Source organism: Rhinolophus hipposideros, assembly GCF_964194185.1.
Source record: "Rhinolophus hipposideros genome assembly, chromosome: 9".
NCBI classification, from domain to species: Eukaryota; Metazoa; Chordata; class Mammalia; order Chiroptera; family Rhinolophidae; genus Rhinolophus; species Rhinolophus hipposideros.
The window spans coordinates 2,796,714-2,822,074 of record NC_138055.1 but is presented as its reverse complement, the minus strand read 5'-3'; the positions used below and the strand labels follow the sequence as shown (position 1 = coordinate 2,822,074).

The 25,361-nt window shown below is 55.0% G+C and overlaps 1 protein-coding gene across 1 annotated transcript in view; it reads right to left on the bottom strand.

Moving 5' to 3' along the window:
* Positions 1-25,361, bottom strand: part of CELSR1 (cadherin EGF LAG seven-pass G-type receptor 1) — a gene marked incomplete at its 5' end in the record, with an annotated part of 132,213 nt that overhangs the window by 68,047 nt on the left and 38,805 nt on the right. The window contains one exon of the mRNA XM_081060677.1: positions 14,526-15,164. Within this exon, the coding sequence (XP_080916803.1) occupies positions 14,526-15,164 (639 nt within the window). The remainder of the gene's footprint in view (positions 1-14,525; positions 15,165-25,361) is intronic.

Genomic DNA, 25,361 nt, shown 5'->3' with positions numbered 1-25,361 from the left:
CCTCACGGCTCCTCCCCACACCCCTGCCTGGTGCAACACGTCAGCACATCAGAACCTTGACCCAGATTCCAGACACACCGGGGTCACACTGTGCCCCACAGGGCCACCTCCAAGGCTGGCCTCCTGCCGCGCCGCCGTCCCCACTGCCTCTCAAGCAGCACTCTGCCCCCAGCCTGGCCAATGCTGGACTCCACTTCATGTTTAATCACGTCTGTTTCTCCTATCGGCCTGTGCGCTCACTGAAGGCAGGTGCCACCGTGCTCCATTGTCCTACCCACAGCCTAATCCCTCAGGACAGAAGGGTTCTGGAAGCTTCCCCAGAGAGACTGATCAAGCAGCCCAAGCGACCACTTCTGCCTCTGAGGTCTGTCGGACCCAGAGTGCCCAGAACCCGGTGAGCTGAGAGGGTCCCCGTGCTCCCCAAAGGGACGCTACACTCAGCACCTGATTCTCAGCTGGCCACCACCATCTGGCAGCAGCAGTCTGGTTGGGCGATCCCCGCTCCCCTGGACAGGGATGACGGCCCCCAACCCACATGCCGTGCCCACCTCTGCCACACCAGGTGGACACTGCCGGCCCCCTCAAAGACCTGCAGACCATCAGGAGCTTCTAAGAAGCAGAAATTCCCCAGCTCCCATGTTTTTTGTCAGTTACTGATTTTTAAATGAATGCATTTAAATAAAATATTACATTCGCATACTTAAAAACAAACTACAAAAAGCATGGCATGAAGAGTAAAAATCTGAAGCAGTTTCTTGTGCACCCCCCCAGGGGAAAATCACGTGAGCTGCACACCCCTGCTCATCATCTGGCACGTGCCTACTTTGCTCACTTATGTGCCCAGCAGGTCCTGCTGCCAGCACGCAGACGTCCACCTTTCTTTTTAACACCTGCATGGTATCCCGTCAGGGCACCACATCGAAATTGAAATCACTGACATTCCTCGTTCCATTATTGATGGGCATGCAGGCTGCTCAGAGTTCTCTTCTACTGCAGATAACTTTTCAATATGCATCCGTGGTGTGTTTTAAGAATATCTCTCTTGAGACAATTCCTAAAGGGCTGAACCAAAGGGTACACACAGTTTACATTCTGATAGACGTTTTCAAGGTACCCTCCGCAAAGGGTGCACAAACGTACGTGCCCTCACCAACACCAGGGACGCCCAATATGCACAATATTTTGCATTTCTGACAGTTTAATCTCAAAGGTGTTTTATTTGCATTTATTTATGAGGCTCAGCACCTTTTCACATTTTATTGGCAACGTCTGTTTCCTTTTCTTTGAACTGCCTGATAATTCCTGTGCTCATTTTTCTCTCTGACTGTTGGTCTCACACGCACATTCACATCTACACCTGCACTTACACGCTTATATACACCCTCAGTCACACACACGCACACACTTGCACACCCACATGCATTCACGCCCTCACACACTCCAATCAGCGCTCCTGGCCTCTTCTCCAGGTGGGCGGCCTGCAGCCTTCTTAAAGTCTGTGCATTAATTTCAAATGCTTAGCTTAAGGCGTATTTGTCCTTCGTACACTTCAAGTTCTCTAATCTCTACTTTTAAAATATCTGTGACATTTAGGAGTGTTTGCTTTCCAAGTTCCAGCTTGGCATGTCCGTGGCCAAGTACAGCATATTCTGGTGTAATAAAGCCACCGTGAGAGGACAGGGTGGGGTGCGCTCCCCAAACCGTGACGGCAAACAAAGAGAGGCCAGCACGGCCTTTCCCACGCACTCCGCCCTGTGGTGTTCCAGAATCCTACCACCCGGCTCTGGTCAGGTGGTCCATGGTCACCTGGATGAAGGCGAAGCCCCCACCAACAGCCCCGCCTCGACAAGCTCTGCCTTCGCTGTGGGCTGGGAAGTCTGAACTCGCTCCACCTCTCACCTACGTGCCTGAGGGCTCCCTCTCCTCTGGCCTTCATGTCCTCTAAAAGGCCACCTGCCACCTCGGCCCAGATAGAAGAAAGCGCTGAACACCAACTGAGTGGGCTCTCCGTTCAATTCCGGAACATCTGTGTTCTCTGCCCTTGGGAGACACGCTTCCAGGCCTTTTCCACCAGCCAGTAAGGGGTGGAGCACCCCACCATGCCGCTGGGCCCCACACCCACCAATCCAACTGCTTCTCCCCTGGTTTCCTCTCCCCCACCCAGACCTCGCCAAGCTGCTACCGTTGGGGTCCTCCCACCTGGAGGAGGGTCCCACCACCTATCCAGAGAGGCAAACCAAGAACCTGGGGGCCATCCCACTCCCCTTCTCCTTTTGTCCCATCAATGCCATCTCCAGAGTCCCAGGTCACTCATCTCCACTGCCGCCTACACCCGTTTTCGTCACCCCCATCTGCACCACCGCAGCACCCTCCTCTCGGGCCCCTGCAGGCACGCCAGCTGCCCACCCACCGACTTACAGACCTGCTCGCTCTCCACATGACACCGCTCTTCAGAATGCTGCTCCATGAAGTCTGACTGCCCTCCCCCTCGGGGCCGGCCCTCAGCCACCTGCCCAGCTCGTCTACACTCGCCCACCTTGCACGCCAGCCGTCTCCCTCCTCGCAGGGTGGTTGGGGGGGTTCAAGAGGCTAATGTAGGTGGCCCCGTACATGCTGGGTAGGTGTTCACCACTATCAATCATAACCCAACGGGACCATCTTTCTCTGGGCCTGGCGTCCTCTCCACCAGCTTCCGGGGGTGTCTCCCCTGTGCCGTGATGCCGCCCCCCTCGGGTACACCCCCCTTTGCAAGGCTTCACCACCCACCTGGGCGCCCACGAGACTCTGATGGGCCCAGAATCACCCCTCTAGAGACTGCTGGTCCCAGCTCCAGGATGACGCCTGTTGTGCAAGTTCCCGGCAACTGTTTCCCTGGGTTCTGGGGCAGGGTAGGGTCTGTTTTGGGGCCAAGTCTAAGAAGATTCAGCACACAGTAGGTGCCTGACGAATGCCTCCTGTGTGTAGGGCATACGATGACCGCCTGGCACAGAGGGTGCCCCCGACCGCCGGACACAGTAGGTACTTGACGACTGCTCCTGGAATAAAGTCATATCCACGCCAGGATTTCCCCAATTCCAAGCCAATGATGAATGCTTGCACAGCAGTGTGACACCAACACGATTCATGTATTTCATTCAAACGGTGCTGGAAATATGCTGACGTAATAAATGAAGAATTGATTCTACAGTTAAACACGCCTCTTTTACAAAGGCAGTGTGAACTCTGAGCGTTCAGGTTTCAGACGAACTGGGTCAGCTGGGAGAGGCTCTCACCTCGAGGTTCCGGACCTTCATTCAGGCCGACCCCCGATCCCCATCTGTGGCACCTTGGCAGGGTCTCCTGCAACCCCATGCTGGGGCACTCCCCACAGTACTCACTCCATCTTTGTTTAAACTGCACATTAACCCACTTATGTTTTCCCTTAAATGTACATACTCTATGCAGTGGAGCGTCTGTGAGTCCTAAGAGCCAGCCCTCAGGGGGAATGGAGTGGGGGAAGCCCTGATTTGTAGCTTTGGCCCATTTCCATGGTGCACATACCCCCCCCACACACACACCACCACCACCACGGCCCAATTCAAACCACCAACTTGACAACTCTGACCGGAGTTGGGAAGAGATGGGCTATGACAGTGTGTAATTCTTAAAATTATCTTACTTTAGGTAAATAATTTGGATCAAATTTAGTGAGCCCCACATCTTTAATTTTTTCTACAGCTCTTAAAAGAAACACTAGTTTAATGAAATCAATGTTCTCAGAGGTGCATAATATCAAGATTCAACGTTATCTTTTCTTTTCTAGAACTCATTCAAAATAAATTTGGGCTTCTCCTTACGTTAGTATCCTGCTTAGAGTCAAATGCTTGCTCTGGGTCCCTCTAAACGTGGGGAAATCCCCCCTCCTCCTACCCCCCCCATTACAATGGCTGGTCCTGCCCCCACGTCAAGGATAGGGTTCACCTGGGCAAACTTATAGCCTTGTTTAATAATGCAAGCAGTGTGCCACCACCCCCCGTAGGTGACAGGAGAGGGCTGCAAATGCAGGACCCCCAACACAAGTTTTGGAAAAGACTCCCTCCCCCAAAAAACATTTTTAACTACAAAATAGCTTTCAGGAACCAATCCCCATCACTGGATGCCTGTCCCACACCAGGCTTGAGGCTGGGGGGTGAGGAGATGCTACCTGCCTGCCCAGAGACCCCAGGTCGCAGTATCAGAGCCACAGACCCTTGGTTTGAGAAGCGGAGTCTCCTGAAGAAGCCCGGCTACATAGGCTTAAAGCAAGGGCTCCCCTGCAGGGCGCCTGCTAAGAGCAGGGGTTATGGAGCATGGAGCACACGGTGGAACTGGCTGAGCCCTTACTGGGTTGGTTACTGCACTAACCATCATAGCCCCTGCTGTGGGAGCTCTGTGTGCCCCCATCTTACAGACGAGGAACTGAGGCCCGGCACTGTGTATAAATCTTACCATGCTTTTGTATGTAACCAAAAATAGTCTTTAAAAATAAAGGAAATAGAGTGAAAAAATAATGCCTGGGTATGGAGCCTTGGAGCTGGGCTTTGTAGGAATGTTTGTGGAATGTGCAGAGAGGGGTGTAGCGAACACTCATGCACAGAAAGCGCCTAGCAGGGGCACACGATGGCCATGGCCCTGGCCACTGGATTCCAGGGGTTGGGGCTGGATGCTGGGTGACGGGCGTGCAGCTGGTCAGGTCTGTGGACAAGGAAGGGGATAGCGGAGTGCCTCAGCTTCACCACAGAGCTCTGAAGGGGAGCAGGGCGTGGCCAAGGGCGAGAAGGCGCAGGAGCATGTGTGTGGTGTGTACACGTGTGTGGTGTGTACATGTGTGTGGTGTGTAGTGTGTGGTGTGTACACGTGTGTGGTATGTTGTGTGTACACGTGTGGTGTGTACACGTGTGTGGTGTGTACACTTGTGGTGTGTACATGTGTATGGTATGTAGTGTGGTGTGTACGCATGTGTGCACACAGGTGTGGTGTGTGTGGTGTCTATGTATGGTGTGTACACCTATGTGCAATGTGTAGTGTGTGTCTGTGTGGTGTGTGTGCATGTGTGTAGTATGTGTGCACATTATGTGTGGTATGTGTGATGTGTAGTATGTGTGTGTGTATGTGCACGCATGTGTGATGTACGTCTGTGTATGTGCACACAGTTGTGTGGTGTGTGATAGGCAAGCAGGCCTGGGAGAGAAAAGCAGGGTGGGAACCAGGGAGTGGCCGTGAACCCACATCCAGCATCTGCCAAGAGCAGCTGCAGAATCGCCTGCGGGCACGGCTCTGGGACCAGGAGGGGAGAGGTGAGAGGGCCCGGACCAGCCGAGAGGGGCGGGGGGAGCATCTGTAGGCCAGGCCCTCCGACTGAAAGAGGGCTGAGATGGTCACAGGAGGGGAAGAGCTGGACAGGTTGAACGACTTAAGCTTTTTAATAAAAAAAGAGACAATTGCCTTCTAGTCCTAATAGCTCAGGGATTTGAACTAGAAAAACTCGAATTTCCGATGAAGCACAAACACACCATGCAGCCTGAAGTTCAAGAGCAGGAGTCAGGCAGAGGACGGGGGCCCGGGACACCACACAGAACAATCTCCGTCGGGTCAGAGAGCAAACTCACCGACCTGGAGACCCCCCCCCCCCGAGCCCCACAGAAGCCCAGTTTTCACACTGCACGTGAGGATATGGACAGGGGTCTTCGTCCTGACACAGACACAATCCACAGTGTGGCTCATCTCAGAGGATTCACCGCCCGGGAGCTCAAGGTCGAACGCAAAGGCCACTGCAGGGTCTTCAAAAACGGGCGGCTACATTAGAAATGGTTCAACACTATGAAAACGGCCCCATCCACCCAGGGCCTCAGCACCCTCTTCCAGCAAACGTCCTCCCCCCACCCCCGGCGCGACTGCCAAGGACAGTGGTTTCTGGAGCAAGCTCCTGACCAGTGCCTCAGTTTCTCCGGCTGTAAATCCCTCCCTCTGTGGAGGCAGGAGTTCTGTTTCCTACCCTGGAGTTACTCCTAGCACCGAAGAGGCTGGTGTCCAGGTGAACTGAACTCATTCTGCAAAGCTCTGAACTGAGCACCGGGCATTCTGTTATTGACCAACTGAAGGCTGGAGGCCTTAGGTCCACCCCAGGGCACCCCCGTGGTGGCCCCTCTCCCCTCCCCCAGCTCCCTTCACACCTCTCCTCTGGCTTTGTTTGACTTTCTCACCTCCTGGCTCAGCCCTGAAGCCACCTTCCCATCCCTCTCCCAGTGGAGGAGCCTGGACACTGGCCCTCTCCTTCCCTCCCAGACCCATCCCCCACCCCCTCACCCCAGCCCAGACCACTGCAGGCTTGTCCTAGGCTGGGCCTTCTCAGGGAGGGGGTGCTTCATTGTTGTCTTTGGAGCAAATCCCAGAACCCCAGACACACCCATTTTAAAAAATATAAATAAAAAACTGCATTCCAGCAGCAAAAAATAACAAAAACAGAAAAAAAAAAACACAAAAAACGATTCCGACGTATCCACGGCTTTGGCTGTTCTTCCGGGAGTCACCCACACATTTCAGGGTTGGAACCCGGCTGCTCTGAATAATCTGTGGGCATTTTAACGTCCGAGTGCTTCAGGCAGAAGGTCCCAGCAGGCACATGACTCCGCCAGCCCCAGCCCGAATCACACTGGGGACCTCTCCTTTCAGAAAAGGGGCAGTCTCCCCACCAGCCCTCTCAGTGTGGGGAGAACAGAAGATAACCCGTCCCGAAGTCAGGTACACAGTGGCCCTAAGAGATTGTCCGGGTCTTCCAACCCCTCTGAGGAAAGGAGCGGGGACAGGGGCTGAGGGTCTGGGCTCGCTCCTGCTGGGCCTGGGTGGGAGAAACAACCTGCGGGTGTAAAAAAAAAAGTTGGCAGCTGGTCGCTGCGAGGCTCGGAAGGGGCGGCCCCACTGCTTTATCGTTCAGAGGGAAACCGTGCCAACTCTCAAACAGCGACGTGTCCAAACGCAGCTGGAATGCTAACTAAAACCTCCATCATCCATGCAAGACAACAGCTCAGCCCCCGTGGTTCAAATTCCCCTTCCTGCCCGGAGGAGGGGCAGGGCCTTGGGACAGATTCATGTCCAGGTGGAACACGTATTCCTTATTCACCGCTGTAGTCAGGGAACCTGAATGGCCCTCAGAACACCAACTGCTCCCCTTAGCCCCCCATGCCCGCAGCTCCACCTGAGTCCTGCCTGGCCACCCCAGCCCCGCAGGCCCCCGCCCCAGAAAAGCTACAAACGTCCATCTGTCCACACCAGGGAAAGGGCTCAGGAGTGGGTGACCGGACGTCAGGTTTCCACACTCAGGTCAGGGCTCACACTGGACTCCCAGCAACTCCCTGGCCCTCGTCCCTGCTGTGCTCTCAGAGAGGCAGTGGGGACAGCCAGCCACACCTCGGTGCACATGACCAAGGTACACTTCACTCACTCCTGCCACAAATCGTTACTGAGAGCCAGTTGGGTGCCAGGCGTGGTCAGCAGAATACCAGAGCCCCCAAGATGTCCACATCCTGCTCCCTGAGGACAGGTGAGGTCACACTGCAGAAGAGGCTTCGCAGGTGTGATTCAGTTAGGGGTCTTGAGACGGGGAGGTGGTCATGGGTTACTGGGGGCCCGAAGGTAATGACAAGGGTCCTGGAGCTGGGACGATGGAAGCAGAGAGTGGAGTGAGGTGAGGATGGGTCCACGAGCCCAGGAGTGAAGGCAGCCTCTAGAAGCTGGAAAGGAGAGCATCTCCCTCAGAGCCCCCAGAAGGAACTGTAAGAGAAGAAACTGGTGCTGTTTAAGCCACGTGTTTGTGAGGCTTTGTCACAGCAGCCGCAGTACACTAGCTGAGGAATAGACAGGAGGCAAGCCCATCCCTGCTCTCATGGAGCCTGCGTTCTGGCTCTTTCTGCAGCAGCAGCTGTTCTCCCAATACACACACACCGATACTCAGTAACCTGCAGTGACGGACCTGGCAGGACCCGGCCAAGGACCCTGTCTCCCCTCTGATGGCGTCACAGGTGACGTTACAGGGAGGTTCCCACTGCAGGAGGCTTGTCTTCGGGTCACTTCACTAGCCAAGGTCAGACATCTCAGGGTCCGCTTTTGCTCCCTGCTGACCTACGCCCTGCACGAGCTCCTCCGACCCCCCCCCACCCCCAGGAAGCTGACAGGGTGAAACGTGGGGAACTTCCGTGCTCTTGTGTTTGGATCTTCAAAAGGAAAACGAACCACAGAAACCTGTCTCCCACCCAGCAGATGGACACTGTACAAGTAGGTTGACAAGAAGTGGCTGCTGTCCACCAGAGCCCTGAGGAGGGTCCCCCAAAATCATATGTTAACGTCCTGAGCCCTGGTACCTGTGAATGGGACCTTCAGAAACAGGGTCTAGCAGACATGATAAAGTTAAAATGAGATTACACTGGGCTGGGGCAGGTCCTAATCCAATACCTTACAAGAAAAGGGAAATTGGGACACAGAACACACACAGGGAGGACGCCATGTGAGGACAGAGGCAGAGGTGGCCGTGATACAGCCACAGGCGAGGAAGGCCGGGGTCCACCTGGTGCCACCAGAGGCTACGAAGAGGCAGGAAGGATGGTCCCCGAGAGCCTCCAGAGGGAGCGAGGGCCAGCCGACACCTTGATTTTGAACTCGCCTCCAGGAAGTTGAGAGAATACGTTTCTGCCCCCAGTCTGTGGCCCTTTGTTGCAGCAGCCCCAGGAAGTAAACAGAGCCCTGAGAAGGAACACAGGGTGGGTCTGGGGAGTCCCCACGGCCCATCGGCTGTGCATGCATGTGCCCTCTGCCCAGGGGCCGGGCACACGAATCCTGCTCTTCAAAAGCCCCAGCTCTGCGGAAAAAATTACATCAAGAACAGGAGACACCTGGCTAAACTTGTCCACACCATGGCCTCTCGGGGTTTGGCTTTAATGGAAAACAAAGTCACCCGGAAGGGAGCCTGCAACCTGTGGAACGACTGCAGAGGTGCTACAGAGAGAAAAACTCAGAGTAATCCTGAATATCTGAAAAGCACATTTTCCTAAGAAAGGATTCTGTTTCTGCTTTATTTGAGATTTTAATTACAGGCTAGGTAATGATTTTCATTTTGAACGATAAGTAACTCTCTGGTTTAAGGACTAAATTCAACTTGACGACGAGCGCTCAGAAGTGGAGTTTTAATCCTGTAAATTTCGGTGGGCGCTGGCAGACCTCCCCTCCCCGCCACGTGCGCGTCACCTCACAGAGGCCAGCACAGCTCGGAGCTCACGAGGCACCAGCAGCCTAACATGGACGCGCAGGGCTTGGCTTAGGCTGCGTTAGCCCATCAGTAGGTCATGTTATAGAAATACTGTTACTCTGACAAGAGAATTCAAGACAAAACTCAGACTTGGAGCAATGCACATTATTTACAACAGAATCAGAGAAGTGCCAAATTGATTGAAGTTTTCCCATGAGCAAAACAGACGATTAGATTTTGACAAGTGTCTCTGGTTTTGAACCTACATGGAATATCCAGGCCCAGGGAGGTCACATGGGAGAAGTCAGGGTCTCGGCCCTGGAGAGGCCACCACGAGGATTGGTCAGGATCTCTGGGGAGATGACCGTGGGGGACAATCAGGGGTCCAGGAAGGCCCTCACACAGGACAATTGGATGTCCCATCCTGGAGGAGTTGGCACAAAGCTCAAAGCCAGCATCACTGAGACTCTCCCAAGGAGCTATAGACCCACTGGATTCCAAGCCAGGTTTATGTCAGCTGAGCTGCACCCATTATGACTCGGTGTCCAGCCCTGTGGGGGTTAGAAGCCCAGGGACTTCGTGCTTCGTGCACAGAGGCAGCCCTGTTCGCCGGGGTTCACTGAAACACCCTCTAATCCAGACAAGTGGCCCAGAGGTCTAAAAACAGAGCCTCAAGAATAAAAAGGACCCTAACAAAGAAGCCTCAGTGGGCGGCACCCCAGCTGGGTGCCCGATGGTGCAAGTGGGGCTGTGCCTGGCCTTCCCTCCAATAGGCAGAATGCTGGGAAAACCCTCCACCCCGTGATCTCAAAGCTGTAGCTTTCTCAGGAATGCACCCCGCGGGCAGCTGCTAATGTGCGATGATAAATCGCCCTGCAGGGCTCCGCAGTGTGAAGATATATGTGCCTGAGAAAGGGGCAGGCACCGAGCAGAGCAGCCGGGAGCGCCAGCACCAGTACACACCTGCATGGCGAGAGCAGGCTCAGACCCGGCTGGAGCGTGGCCAGCGTTCACACCAGGAGGACAGAGTCCTAACCACCTGGGCATCCCTGCAGGAAGGGACTACAGGAACAGAAGGGGTGTCCTGTCCCCTCCCACACGGTGACAAGTGCAGCAAAGGTGTCCGGACACCTTCCCTGGCCTGCGTGGAGGAACCGGCCAGTTAACCCTTGACCCCATCATCCTCACATGGGTCTCTATTATGCGCCTACTGTTTGTCAGCGCTGTGCTGATGGACAGAAGACGCTGGGCGTCCAGTGCAGAGGGGAGTGAGGAGGCAGCACCCAGCAGACCTGGATTCCAGCCTCTGATGTCTGCCATGGGGAGGGGGCTGCAGTGCAGGAGGGAGGCGACTCGGGGAGCCCTGGGGGGAGCACATTCAGGTGCTACGCCACACACTGACAGAAGCCAGGCATGTTTCTGGAAAATGAGCAAGGAGAAATCAGACCGGACGGGGCGAGGCCGGGTCCCTGAGGCGCTGCGGGCCCAGGCCACTAGACTTCACAGGAGAGCGAGGAGATTCAAGTACAGCATTGATGTGCCCCAGTGGGCATTCTAACAGGACACTCTGGGCAGCCCAGGGCAGGACGCCCGGCCAAGGTGATGACAATGTGACGCTTCTGCCCCCACATTCCACTCCTCACGGTCTGTCACAGACTCGGAAAAAGGGTCTGGCGTGCTCAGTCGCCATGAGCAAGCATTACCGCGTTAGGAAGGTGTGAGCGACGGTGAGATTTAACCAAGAGGCAGCAGGGCCAGGTTCGGACTCACGTCCGCAGGCTTGCCCTGGATCAGCCTGGGTCCAGTGTCTCTCGGGAAGGAAGAGCTTCCTGCCAGAGCCTTGGCTAACAGCATATCATGGAGTGAAATGCTCTCCCGGGGCCACGGGCCTGGTCAGCGACACCGCTCTTCATGGCCCATCTCACTGCACTTTAGCCCTTAGTGCCCCCACACAGAAGGCACTTTGTAAAAGACGCTGCGTAATCCATGAAAGGCGCAGGTAAGCAGGTGAACAGGTGAACCAAGCCTGAGCTCAGAAACGAGAGCACTGGGTTCAAATCCTGACTCGGCCCTCACAGCACCCCTTCCTCTGCCCCCCACCCAAGACATGGGGCAGGACCACCTGTGTGGGCCATCCTGGGCACTGCAGAATGCTGACAGCTCCCCTGGTGTCCGCCCGGTAGCACCCCCAGCTGTGACAACCAAAAACGTCCTCAGATATTGCCAGATATCACGGGGGTAGAATCACCCCCACAAGAACCGCTGACCTAGACACTCTAATGTTCCCTACCTATCTCTTCATGTATAAAATGGGGTCATGGAGCTGCTGCGAGGGTCAGTGAGGTAACACATGGGGAAGCATCTAGAACAGTGCCCAGCACACTGATCGCTGCTGTTCTGAGGGACATAAAAATAAGTGAAACACACCGACGGCAGCAGCCGGCACCCACACACAGCACCAGGAAGCCTTGAGGGAGACTGATGGACGGTACCCAAGAAAGTCGGGAAACCTTCCAGAAACTTCCCAGAGCTGAGGACAGCACTGAGGTGGATTCTGAGCGAGGCAATGACAAGGGACGGCAGGCACAGAAGCGAGGAGATGGAAGAACGGGGCCACATTTGGGGAATTTAACAGAAACCAAGGCCACGCTGTTTATAAACTGAAAGACTGAGGGCCGAGAATCATGGAAACGGCGTGTTTGTCACACACAGCCAAGCTAGAGATCGGACAGCGTCCGGCACACGCCCACGACGTGGTGCCTTCAGTCTCCCTGTTCCTGTTCCTTGCAGAGTAGCGTCAGTCGCAGACCCCAGCCAGGGCCCACAAAGCCCGATTTGCAGTCACACAGTGAGAGAGTGAGGGCCTTCCCCTGGCCATGACAGGGACTCCTGGTCCCTTAGAGCCTCGGTACTTCGGCCTCAGTGGATTTCAGACACGCAAGGGAGCTGTCAGGAGTATTTTTCCAGCATCGATTCCCTTGAGCTTTTCCTGTAATGAACTGACACCTTCCTTCGCCCAGCTCATGTCCTGTCCGGCAGCACCGGAAGCCAGGGCCCTCCAGCGCCTTGGGCAGCTTCCAAATTCCCAACCGCCAGGCCTGAGCTCGGCTTACCAGGGAGCAAGTAATAAAACCCTCGCGACGACAGCAACGCTGTCACCACGAATAAATGAGCTCAATTACCTCCACGCAAGAGAGCGAGGGCTTCAAAGGGAAAAGGGCAGAAAGAGAGGAAGGGGGACCAAGCAAAAATAATCAGTCTGATTTGAATCAGTCTGTCTCCGAGGGAAATACATATGATAATTTCAGCACCAAAGACATTCAAATCAGCCCCATGACAATCATGACATTTTGGTGGGTCTTCTGGCGATGACACACTGGGCCATTCCTCGGTCATTATTTTTCTAGAAATGACTCTCATGATGAAAATGAAATCTGAGAACTTTGGAAGTTCTCAACACGTCAACCCCTTAGCTTATAACATCCTGACCTCTGGAGCCTAAGCCTGCTGCTGGGGCCCATGAGGTTAAGCTGGTCTCCTCGGCCACATTAGACCCCAGCCTAGGCTTCTGCCAGAGTGTGGGGGGTGCGGGAGGGGTCTCTCCTACCAGATCCTCATTGATATATCTCGACCAGTGAAAGGGACCCTGGGTAACCCTGAGTGGCCCACGGATTGGGCTGGGGCAGGTCTGACGTGTGCACTGGCTGGGCATACAGCAGGAACTCAATACTTGTGCAGTAAGTGAATGGTTGTATAGAGGGTGCAGCAGGCCCTTCCCGGGGGCCCTGGCACTTCAGAAGAGGTGGCTAAGAGGCCAGTTCCATGCCATGAAGAGGAAGGAAAGGAAGGGGGTACCATTACCTGAGTCGTGACCTCCTTGGAGCACGGCTCCACTAAAACTAAGGGGGGAAACCAGGTCTCCCGGACACAACCGAGCCCCCACCCTGACAACTCAGGCAGGGACGAGGGGCCTGGGGGTCTTCTTTGCCTTCCTTCTCCGCTTACCACCAAGCCCCAGTGTAGCCAGGACTTCAGGATTAACACGCAGACCCAGACGGGAAGGACAGACGGACAGGTGGCCACAAGTAGTCAGTGGAGGGGAGGGCACGAGACAGGCAGTCAAGTGCCTCCCTTGCTGTGTGGCTACACCACCGGATTATAAACAGGCTGGGCTTCAGACACAGCAAGCCGGGGCGCACCCCCGTCTCCTGAGGCTGCCAAACGCCCTCTCTCCAGCGGCTTCTCCTCCTCATCTGACGCAAAGCGTTGCGCACAGCTGCCTTCCTCTCTCTGTGCCCCACCCCAGCTTTACTCTCTCTTCCTGCTTGAGAAATACCTGCTAATGCTGTAAACCCCCATCCTAAGCTCGGTAAACATCTGCCATGTCCCACACTTGCAGATAACGATTTCTCAGCTGTTTATACTAAACACGCTGACGAGCACACAGTCCATGGAAGACTCTCCAAGCTACCTCCAGTGTGACTCCAATCCAGCCTGATCCCCAGACAGCTCTCCAAAAGACAGCGCGCTCACAGTCGGGCCACGGTAAACTTGTTTTACAAGTGGGCCATCATTTTAGGTGCCAGGCAATGGAAGGCCAAAGCTAGAACGTGCATTTCTGTACGGCTTTTGGCAAGCTTTCCCTTTTTAAAAACAACCGTGGGCTGTGTTTGGAGCAATGCCCTTTGCGATTAGTCAGGATGTCTCGAGCAAGGTAAGTTCATGTTCACGGTGGAGAAGATGAGTCATTTCTACAGTGACAATGAGGCGTGAGAGCATGAACGTCTTTCTAGACCCAAATGATTAACAGCGCATGATTTCTGTCCCAGGCACACTGTTTACGATAACCCATTAAACTTGAAATCTGGAATGAAGTGCTTCAAATGTAAAGCCACTTAACAGGAGAGCATGTCGCTTCATGCATGTAGGTATTTTTTAGACGCATCTCACACTATAAGCTCCCTCCCACTGTTCTCATAAGGATGGTGACTTAAGTCCCTCGGGGTCAACAGGGACCTTGGAGCTGTGGTCAGGAAGCACTCTTCCCGCCTGCTGCTGGCTGAGGACATGCCTCTTCCCAAATCATTTCAAGTTTCACGGGGCGGACACCCAGGCCCAGCATCTACCCTTGGGCCATTTCCCCAGGAGGGAAGTGGACAGGTGGAGCCCCCGGAACCTCCCGATATGTGAGCTGGGACTCTCGCGCCTCGCAGAGGTCTCTCCCGCCAAGCCTGCGCCCACCCAGGGCCCATGGCGGACGCACACCTACCGGTGAAGTCCTGCAGACACTCGCAGGTGTAGCCGCCCTCGCGGCTGCGGCAGCGGCCGTTGGCGCCGCAGGGGCTGGAGTAGCACAGGTCGATCTCGGTCTCGCAGTAATCGCCCGTGAAGCCGGGCGGGCAGCGGCAGCGCAGGCCGTTGATGGGGTGGATGGGCCGGAAGAGCACGGTGGTGGAGCTGATGAAGGGGGCCGAGCTGTCGAACTTGAGCACGGACACGCACTTCATGTAGTTCTCGCAGGGCTCGCGCAGGCAGATGTTGTCGTCGAAGGGCAGCACGCGCTGCGTGGACACGGCCGTCAGCAGCGTCCGGTTCAGATAGATTTGCTCCTGCAGGTCCTCTGAGGGGAAGAACTTGTCTCGGACGCCGCCAGGGAGCAGGGCAGAGAAGGTCACGTTCAGGATGTTGGAGCTGACGTCCGTGTCGTTCTGGATGTTGAAGACGAAGACGTCCTCCTTGGTGGTGGACAGCACCGTGGCCACCCCTTCCACGAAGAGGGACAGCAGCGGGGACAGGAATTTCTCCTGCGACATGTTCTCCAGACGGACAGTGATGCTGTTGGTCAGCATGTCGTCCGTGATGATGGTCACCCGCAGGGTACAGAGCGCCATGACGCTGTGGACACCATCTGCAAGACATGGGGGGGTCAGTTGGAGGGGGCCCGCCAGCCCCACCCGTGATCACCACCCTGGCCCCCCCACTCCCCGGCCCCGAGTCCTCTCCCGCCACACCTGGCTTCCGACAGCACAGCTCCCCTCACGCTCATCTTGCTCAGAAGCCCCCAGGGGACCCCGAACCGCTCAGCAGGACGCCCCATGACCACCATGATCCAGCCCCCGTGACCCCCACCTCATAGGCTTGCCCCAGACCTGTGAGGACACAGAGCCCAACTTTACGACCCCTGCACCTGTTCCAGCCACCAGCAGACCCACCCCAATGCCGCCCATGTCCCCCCAGGGGCCCGCAGGTGTACACGATGGCCCAGGTCCCGCCCAGGCGTGGCCTTGGCTTCTGCTGTACTGAAGGCTTCTCTCCCCTCAGCTGCGTCCTACTCATCTCTACATGCCCAGGACAGGAGACACGCAGCTCACGCTGCTTTACAAAGACACGCAAGGTGACGCTACACGTCGGCCAACACAAACAAGTCACGAAACGAGGCCCTTAGGGTTCTGAGATGGGAAAAGGCAGAATATTCTGCTTACAGAGCTGAGCACACCACCAGTTCTGAGCCCAGAGTCAGAGGAGCTATCCCAGGCCTAGCCCCAGGGCTTCCCTTCCTGGCACCCTAACAGGTGCGACCACCCCGGTCCAGGAGACCTTTACCCATCTCCCAGCCCTGCCTCACATGTGCCAAGGGACCTGAGAAAACCTGACGAAATCGCATCCTTCTGAGTCTGCTCAGATTCACATCCCCACAGCTCGGAGCCGTCCCTCCCTCCTCTCCCCACAATGTGGCCCCGTCTGTGCCCCCAGTTTCCATGGGCACGGAGCCGTCTGGGCAAGCCTGTAAGCCCTTGGCCTGTAAAGCCCCCACCCCACCCCTCGCAGAGCACATAACCTGTCCAAACAGAGGAGAGACAGAACCACTTGGGAAGTCACAACACAGTCGGGTGCTTGTGCAACTGCCACAGCCAACCTGAGGTTCTGAGATTCTGAGAAAACTGGCAACATCCATTGGACAAAGGAGTAAAACTGAGACACAGGGAAGCTTCATGCCCAGGAACAGAAGCTGGCTGGAGGGAGGCCCCAGCTCCCACCCCAGTAACACTCATGGCTTCTGAGCCGGGCCCCGAGCACGTCTAGTCCTCACCATGACCTGGCAGGGCTGAATTTAGAAAACGAAAATAGTATTTGTATGGGGAGGGCACTCGAAGGCCGGCATCAGACCCAGAGGCCTGCAAGGTGAGGGCTGCTCTGAATGCAGCACAAAAGTCAACATCCCACACGGCATGTGCAGCTCCCACGCAAAGGGCCGTGGCGGTTACTAACAACTAAGGAGGAAAAATAAATGAAGGCAAAAGGAAACGGCAAAGCACATGTTACAAAGAGCCTCAAAAATGGCCCTTCTTCCCCCACAAGAGGGCCACTCCCCCCCACACACAAGAGGGAGTATTTATTCCCCTCCCCTGGAATGTGGGCTGGACCTGCAACTGCCTCAGTTTCCCTCCATCATGGTCCTCACACTGCAGCCCCAGCAGTTGTCCTAAAAAGTCAATCTCATTGTGCCACTCCCTCGTGGCCCCCAGTAGCCCCCAGAATAAGACCCATACTGCTTACCCTATCTTTTGGTCCTACATGGTCTGTCCCTGTCACCCTCCCCTCATCACAGTGACACGCCCACGTCACCCCAGCTCCTGCTTCCTGCCCCAGGATCTTTGCACACCATGTCTTCTGCCTGAAGCACCGCGTTTCTTGTGGCTGCTGCCTTGGCCATCCAGGCCTCAGCGGAATGTCCCGCACCAGAGGGGCCTTCTGTGTGTCCCCCCCACCATGTGCCCCCCCGTCATGTGTCCCCCCCCCGCCACACCCCCACCTTAATTCCTGCACAGGGGCAGCTACAGCCTGATTTTATTCTTATTTGTTTATATCTGCCCCCCCCCAACCGCCACCCCCATGAGTCCATGAGGGAGGACTGAGAACCTGTAGGTCTTGTTCCTGCTGAGCCCGTCTCAGCTAGAATAGTTCCTGGCACTCGGAGCTGCTACATAAACATTTGTGGGAGAGAGGGAAGGAGGATGGGGGCCAGGTGGGGGGTGAGGGACCCAGGAAGAATGAAGGTTTCCAGTGGCATCTCTAACCTCAATGTGGACATTTGCACAAATGGCATCAGAGACTCCATTTTCCTATTTTTTTGTGGGTCTTCTTCCTCCATCCCACCCTCCCTCCCTCCCCCTCTCTCTCTTTCTTTGCAAAGGCCCATTATGATACTGGATATAGGATACTGCTTGTCTGTTTCCTGGTGGCAGTGTTATGAAACATCCTTTCATTCTTAAATCACATATGGATTTGTTCTGGCCCAAGAAGCGAAGGTCATGCTGATTTTTGGCTCAAAGCTCAGATCGTCTTGGGTGCTCTGGGCTGTCCTGCCCCCCCCTGCCCCCCGGGTAGGGTGGGGCTCCAGCACTCGGACCCTCCTGCAGGCAGCTCAGAAGGAATGCCCTTCACGGCACAGAGAAATGCCCAGGAAGAAAAAGTCACATTCCAGGAACAGACATCTTTAGTCAGGGACAAGACGACATGACCAGCAAACAGCATGAAATACTAACTCCCGTCAAATGCACTGGAAAACAAAATATGCACCTTTCTATCAACCTTACCATTAGTCCCTTTCGAGACCGTGGACCATCCTGGACACTCCAGGTCCTGAGAGACAATGAATTTGCTTAGTACTTAAGTTGGCTGGGCTGGATATCTGAGTCACCTCATTGTCCCTAAGTCACAATGGGAAAGAGACAGAACAGATGGCAGAGTGAGGACACTCATCAGCAGGTACTCCCACAAAACCCCAGACAATGTACGTGGAGAAGAGCTTCACAAGTCTTCGTGGACGGTGCAGCCTGTCCCTCGAGGAGGACCTATCCCTGGGACACCGGGGGAAGCTGCCACGCGGGGGACAGGGGACAGAGACACATTTTCAAGACGTGGTGCCAGGATGACTGGAGGAGGCAGCAGGGAGGTGCGTCTCTGAGGAAGGATGGAGTTTGTCACACGTGTGGAGAGGAAATGTCTTCCAGGCACAAATGCAAAAAAGCAACAAGGCCTGGCAAGTCAGTGTCCTGGAGCTGGTGTGACACAGCATTGCAGACTTGGGCGGCTTAAACATTTATCCTCTAGCCTGGAGGCCAGGAGTTCAAGACCAAGGTGACAGTGGGGCTGGATCCCCCTGGGGGCTCTGAGGGAGAATCTCCATGGCTCTCCGGGCGCCCTGTGGCTGCTGGCCGTCCTTTGATGTTCCTTGGCTTGCAGACGCAAAGCTCCAACCTCAGCCTCGTTGTCACGTGGCCTTCTCCCGTGGCCTTCTCCCGTGTGTGTCTGTGTCCAAATTCCCCTCTCGTACAAGGGCAGCAGCTGTTGGATTGGGTCCCACCGAATCCAGGTGACCTCATCTCAAAGCTTACCTTGATCACATCTGCACAGGTCCTATCTCCAAATGTCACCATGTTCTCAGGTTCCAGGATGGACATGAACTGGGGAGACACTATTGCACCCAGGACAGATGGGAATACGGGGGTTGTGGGGAGACAAGGCCGTAGAGGCGGGTGGATGTCCTTCGATGCTGCGTGGCCTCCTGGGCTCCTGGTGGGGTGGACGCAGGAGAAATGTCTTCATGGCCTGGACGGGGCCTGTGCATGGACGGGGCTCCGTCACTGCCCTTGGCGACTCCACGCTAACGTCTTTCCTGTTACTGCCCCTTCGGTTCCCACCGTAGCCCACGAGGGGCACCACTGCTGGTCCCCAGACCGGCTGGGCTCATGCCCACCGACATGGACAGAGGCTCAGAGGACCGTGTCCCGGTCTGAGAAGGTCCACTGAGGACACGGAGGAGCAGGGGCCAGTTTCTGAACATGCGGGGCCTTGAGGACCCCAGGGCGTCTGGGCCACCGGCAGCTGGAGATGCAGCCAGGGTCGGGGGAAGCATGAGCACTAGCCGTGGGTTTCTGTCACCGCGTCCCGTGTGCCTCGTAGTCTCGGGAGGTCCCTCTGGCTCCTATCGCAGACGCCCTGCCAGGCCTGGTTGGCACAGCCCATGATGCCCGCCGGCTGACGCTGCATCCACTGGGCCGGCCAGTTGGAGACAAGGGCTGAGCTCCTGTCCGTCCTCCTGCCCCCACCCCCACCCCGGGAGGGTGATCCCAGGCCTCACAGGGAAGGGCCCAGAGCCGGGGACTTTGAAGTGGATTTTGCAGTGGGTTTGTTGTTTGTTTGAGGCCAGATTGAGGGCAGACAACAGGTGCAATGTTTTGATCTACTACCTGGAGGGCGTCTGGTTTCTCTCTTGTATGGACAACAAAAGCTGAAGCTACAAGCCAGTCTCGGGATATGCGCGCGGCTCACTTCACAGCAACAGGGTGACAACGGGGGCAAATGCTGGTGTCAGGCCCGCGGGCACTCCGGCCAGCAGACGCTGCAGTCCTGCCCCACCACCGAGAAGGCTCCTGCAGGTGTTGCACAAACACCCAGACACTCACACTTGCTCTCGGCGCGCCGCGTGTTTACCTGGCAATCAACGTGCCAGGCACTAAAGGGCTGACGCAGCGCTGCCTGGCACCGGGGATGAAGAGGGCAGAGCCAGCAGCCCCTTCCTGCCCCCACGTGTGCTGTGATCTCAGCCTGACAATGGGGACGGAGGGTCCATCCTAACCTACCAAAGCAGCCCATCTTGGGCTTCCCCTTGTTTGGAACCCGAATCCTACCCCCTGTCATTTCCACCACTGCTTTCCCTGCTGGAGGCGAGGTCGTCACACCCCCTCGCTACAGGTATCAGTCAGCCAGCCTCAAGCCCACCCCCAGGTGCCTGATCCCCAGGCCCCAATGCCTCCCCACACCCCATTCGTGCTCATCTCCTATTTTGGGTGATAACCACACTCCCGCAGGCCCCCAAGCCTAGTCCCCGGCTACAGTATGCACCTTCCACTTCCCATCTGAGGTCCTTGGCCCATTCTTCCTTCACCTAAAATGACCCTTACCATGGTCCCCTCCTCTAGCTGTGCCATGTTGTACCCATGCCTCACTCAGAGGGACAGCCAGGGCTCTGGAGCTTGAAACCCCTCTCCAATCCTGACCTAGCTCATCATGTCTATACTGGATGGAACCTTCCAGAGGCTGAAGTATATAACAGGCCCACGATCCCACAGGAAGGTTTGCTCACAGCTGCAAGTGTCCAGCCTGGCCCCAAGCTACAGCAGCTGTAGGATGACCCAAACAAAGTGTATTCTTGTCAAGATGAAGAACTTTCACTTAAGAGTTAAGGATTCCTCAAAAAGTTAAACACAGGATTAACGTGTGACCCGGATTTCCACTCTTGGGTGGAATTCAAAACAGTTGAAAACATACATCCACACAAAAACGTGTACACAAAAGCTCATAGCAGCATTGTCCACAATAGCCAGAAAGTAGAAACCTAAATGTCTTATCAACTGATGAATGGACAAACAAAATGTTTACATTTTGTAACTGTAATTTTGTAATTCCATGCAATGGAATGTGATTCAGCCTCAAAAAGAAATGAGCGCTGATTCCTGCTACCATATGGATGGATCTCAGAACCTCTGTGCAAAGTGAAAGAAGCCAGACACAAAAGGCCACGTACCGTATGGCTCCATTTATATGAAATGTCCAGAACACGCAAATCCATAGAGACAGAAACCAAATTGGTGGAGGAGGGAATGGGGAGTGACTACTTAATGGGCGTGGGGCTTCCTGGTGGGGATGGAAATGTTCTGGAACCAGACAGAGGGTGGTGGTCACACAACACTGTGCGTGCGCTAAATGCCACTGACTTGCTCACTTCGAAATGGCTAATTTTATATTTTGTGAATTTCACCTCAATTTAAAAAAAAAAAAAAACAGAGTCAAGAATTGACTCAAATAAAAATCTGCTTTATTTTGCATGAGAACATCCAAAGGGGGGGGGGGACTATAAAAGGCATTTTTAGGATGATGTCCTTAAAACCAAGTGGCGCCCGAGGTCAGAGGTCAACCAGGGCTGTGAGAGCAGAGCCATCTTCTCACCGTGGCTCCCAGTGAAACCCCAAGTTGCTGCTTAGGTGGCACTAATGCTCCTGCCGCGATCATACTATAAACTACATATTGGGAAAGAAACCTGGCACCCGGGCAGGGTCACACGTCCACACTGAAAGCACCCTGCCTCTGGCTTCAGTGGGGTTACCTGAGAGTTTCTCCAGGAACCTTCTGCTCTCGCTGGTTCTCATGTTATTTCAAGCACTGACTGACAATCCAGGAGTCTAACCTCACTAAACTCCTTCCTGGTGTACGCAGTTATATCACTGGGCTGACACAGGCTGCTGGAGACCAGACCAGGAGGGCCGGCTCAGGGCCCGGGGCCTCCACGCCTCCTGGCAGCCACGACGGGGGCTTCCCTCTGACGACAGGGAGCCCGCCCAGCCTCCTGCTTCCCTGCCAGAGCCAGGCAGGCCGCCCTTCTGCCCCGTTCTGGGAAAATGGGCAAAGTTCCCTGAGGCAAAGATTTAATGCCAAATGGGATTTAAAAGAGCTAGTGAGTGCCGTGCCTTCTTCTCAAGCCCGGGGGACACTCCCGTGGCCGAGTCAAGGAGCAGCTGGCAGCCTGAGAGCTGCACCATAGACGAGATTTCTAACAAACACACCAACCCAGCCCAGCCTGCTGGCCGCAGAGCCCGGGGACCTGCTCGAAGTTCGGTGAGGCCACTCACAAGCAGCTCACTGCCAGCCCAGAGATCTGGGAGTGACAGGAGGTGCCAGTGGGAACATTCCAGGCTCTGGCTCTGACAGTGCCACCCACCACCACCCCTCTGGGTGGACACTACAGTGCACTCCTCCTCCAGCTACCTGGTCAAATCAGCAGGTGACCCTTGACCTACGGGAGGGGGCAGGTAACATGTAGGTGAGCGCACACATGTGCCATCTCTCCCTCTTCACTCCTCTCCTGAACTGGAGTTCTGCATGTGTCACCTGCACGCACAGGCTTAAGAATGGTCCCGGGGCTTTGCCTAATTCTGGAAGTTTCTATTTCTCCGACATGACATGCTGGACCCTGGTTTGGCCCCCACCCCCACACTTGCCAGCAGCGCCTCTGAAATTCTGACTGTCTCTGGGAACCCTGGTGACAAGGCCCTGAACGGGCCCTGCCTCATTTGCTCATTAGTAAACCCAGCACAATGGGACCTCCGGCCCCCACACGACTCATTACCTAGTGTCTCTACTGCTTTCCCCACAACCCAGTGAGGGGGCCGGAGCAGAGTCTACTGTTCCATGAAAAGGGATTTAGGGCCCAGAGAGGCTTCGCCCCTTTGACACAGGTCATGATCTTCCCGAAATGGCACAGGGACACCTGGCAGCTGTTTTACACAAACGCTTTCTAGAGAGAAAATAATTATTAACTACGGTGGCTTAATGAGGAGAGGGAGATGCAAGAATTTCTAATACCAATAATTTGTACCTATTTAAGAGCAAGTGTGTAACAACAAAGGCAACCGGAACCCATAGCATCAGGTACTGTTTCCCTGGCCTCCAGGTAAGTAAACACAACTGAGCACAGGTGCACGAAGCCAGACGAAAGTCAGAATGTTCCCGGGCTCCCAGGCCCAGCGAGCTCTGACGTACCTGTAGGGAAGGGCCCCGAGGGCCTCAGCCCAGAAACCCAGGAGAATGGGGCAAGAGAGAGGGAGCTGCAGGTGGACCAGCTGCAGTGGTGGGGACCTGGGCAGGGCACCTGGCATCCACACGGCCCTCCTGCATGGCTGCTCAGCCCCAGCCCAGCCCACGGCAGCAGCTGCTGCAGCCTTAGCCTTCCTCAACAGACAGAGGGTCCAGCGTCTGATGGGGACTAGAAGGCCACCCTCCTGATCCCCCAATGTCTCCTCACTCAGGGGACCTGAAGTTCCTTCCAGTATAATTTCATTGAGACCTCCTCTAAAATACAAATACCGCTGAGAAGCTATATTAAGCCCCTGACCCCTTGGTGGGTTAGCCCCACAAGTCAGGAGCCAGGGGGCAGCTGACCTCACACGATGTGAAGGCCCCTCAGCCACTTACTCTGCACCCCCTCTGGTCAGGCACGGGGTGCTGCCCACAGGGGACGTGGTCATCAGAGATGCCGGAATGAGCGTTCTGTGTCCTCACCCACATGCTACAGGGGAAGGGAGGCAGCACCCAGCCTGGCCCCCCACCATCAGTGGGGTACAACCACCGACCGATCACCTTAGCTACTTCCAGGGGCCCCTCCCTCCAACTGAGTGAAGAGGTGGCGAATCATTTTCTTTAAAGGAAAAGATCAAAAAGTGGCCCAGACGTCTATTAATTTGCAACTTACATCACAACTGTTAGTGAGAACAGAAAAGTGGGGTTGTTGTTTTTTTTGTTTTGTTTTTCTGGTTAAATATTTGCTAAGAAAATTCCACCCCTAAATTTCAAGAGACTGACTGAGCATGACATTAGAAGGGGGAGACACAGGAGTTTTCGATCATTAACCAGGAACTCTAGTGGAAGAAGCAGGAGAGAAAAATTAGAGCCCTCCCAGGCCCAGCGCACCTTTCAGCAAATGGGGAAACGAGGATTTTAGCATCCTTTCTTCTCACGTCTTTATTACGCCTTATGACATGCTCTTCTGTAGTTGAGTCTTTCCATTTATTTCTTTCAGACCTGTCCCCTACATCCAGATGGCAAAATCGGTTTCTAGTATTCAGAGCGGGACAAAAACTCCTTCCCACCTCACGTGTGGTTCTACTGGAAGACCCCTCCATGCTCACATTTACTGTTTGTACCACCACCACTTCCTCCCTGAAATTAATGAGCTGTAGGCCAATTCTGAGGTCGGTGAGCGAGAAGATTCAAGAACGGCTCAGAACTCCGTTTGAACGGGACGAGGCCCGTGAGCTGGCAGACTGCACAGCACAGCGAGGCAGCTGCCTCTGGCTCATTACCAGGGGGGCCTGGAGAGGAGGCAGCATCTCAAATGAAGCTGAAAATGACATCTGGCTGGCTGACACCATCTCTTTCATAATACACCCTGGGTCCGTGCGTCTCCAAATTGCTGAGGAGCAGAGGCTGCGTGTCCAAGATGGGTGGCGGGCACAATTCCGGGTCCATATCTGTCCAGGTCTGGACGCAGCACGCACCAGGCTCCTGCAGTGACATTGTGAATGCACAGGCCCCACAGTCTGGGGAATGGGCTGGAACTGGAGCGGTCAGCAGCTGCCCTCGGACAGAGGGAGAAACAGAACTGTGTTCTGCTTTTGTGAACCACGGTGCGGTTTCACTACAATGACACACTTCATGACTCAATCTCAATACCCTAATGTTTCAGGTACTGTTCAAAATCACACAGTGAAACACGGTCCACACGGAATGTTCTCTGCAATGGGTCCTGGCCCGGTATCCCCCCACCCCTACTTGTCAGCCCTTGAAAGCAGTTGGGTCTCCACTCCTGCAGGCCACCTGGCTCCCAGGAGGAACCCTCCACTGAGCACCTACTGTGCGCATGGCCAGGGCCTCCCGTCCTGCTCTCCTGCACAGCATGCCCCCTCACACTCACAGTCATGCACACTCACACACTCGCATACACTCCCATACACACACATATACTCACACATACACACACACTCCTATACACTCATATGCACACGAGGTGTTATCAATACGGTGAATGTTTAAATAAAAAAAATTTATCACAGTAAATGACACGTTGCCATTAATCCCCCTCAAAATACTCCCCCTCACTTCAAACACACTTATCCCATCGTTCTTGCCACTTTCTGAAGCAGCTCTGGAAGTCCTCTTTCACTAGTGTCTTTCTTTGCACTGTCGTGGCTGCCTCGATGTCCTGAATCGATGCAAAACATCTACGTTTCATGGTCACTTTGACTTTGGGGAAGAGCCAGAAGTCACATGGTGCTAGATCCAGTGAATAAGGCGGATGAGGACACACCGTAATGTTTTCATTTGACAGAACTTGCCATATCAGAAGCGATGTGTGACACAGAGCCTTTCCGTTGTGATCAAAACATACAGTAAACACTGCTGCCGAGTGTCATCCAACGGAAAGGCAGGATCTGTAATACGGGAAGCGGCGTGTGGAACCTCAGTAACAGTGTGGGACAAGTTTCAA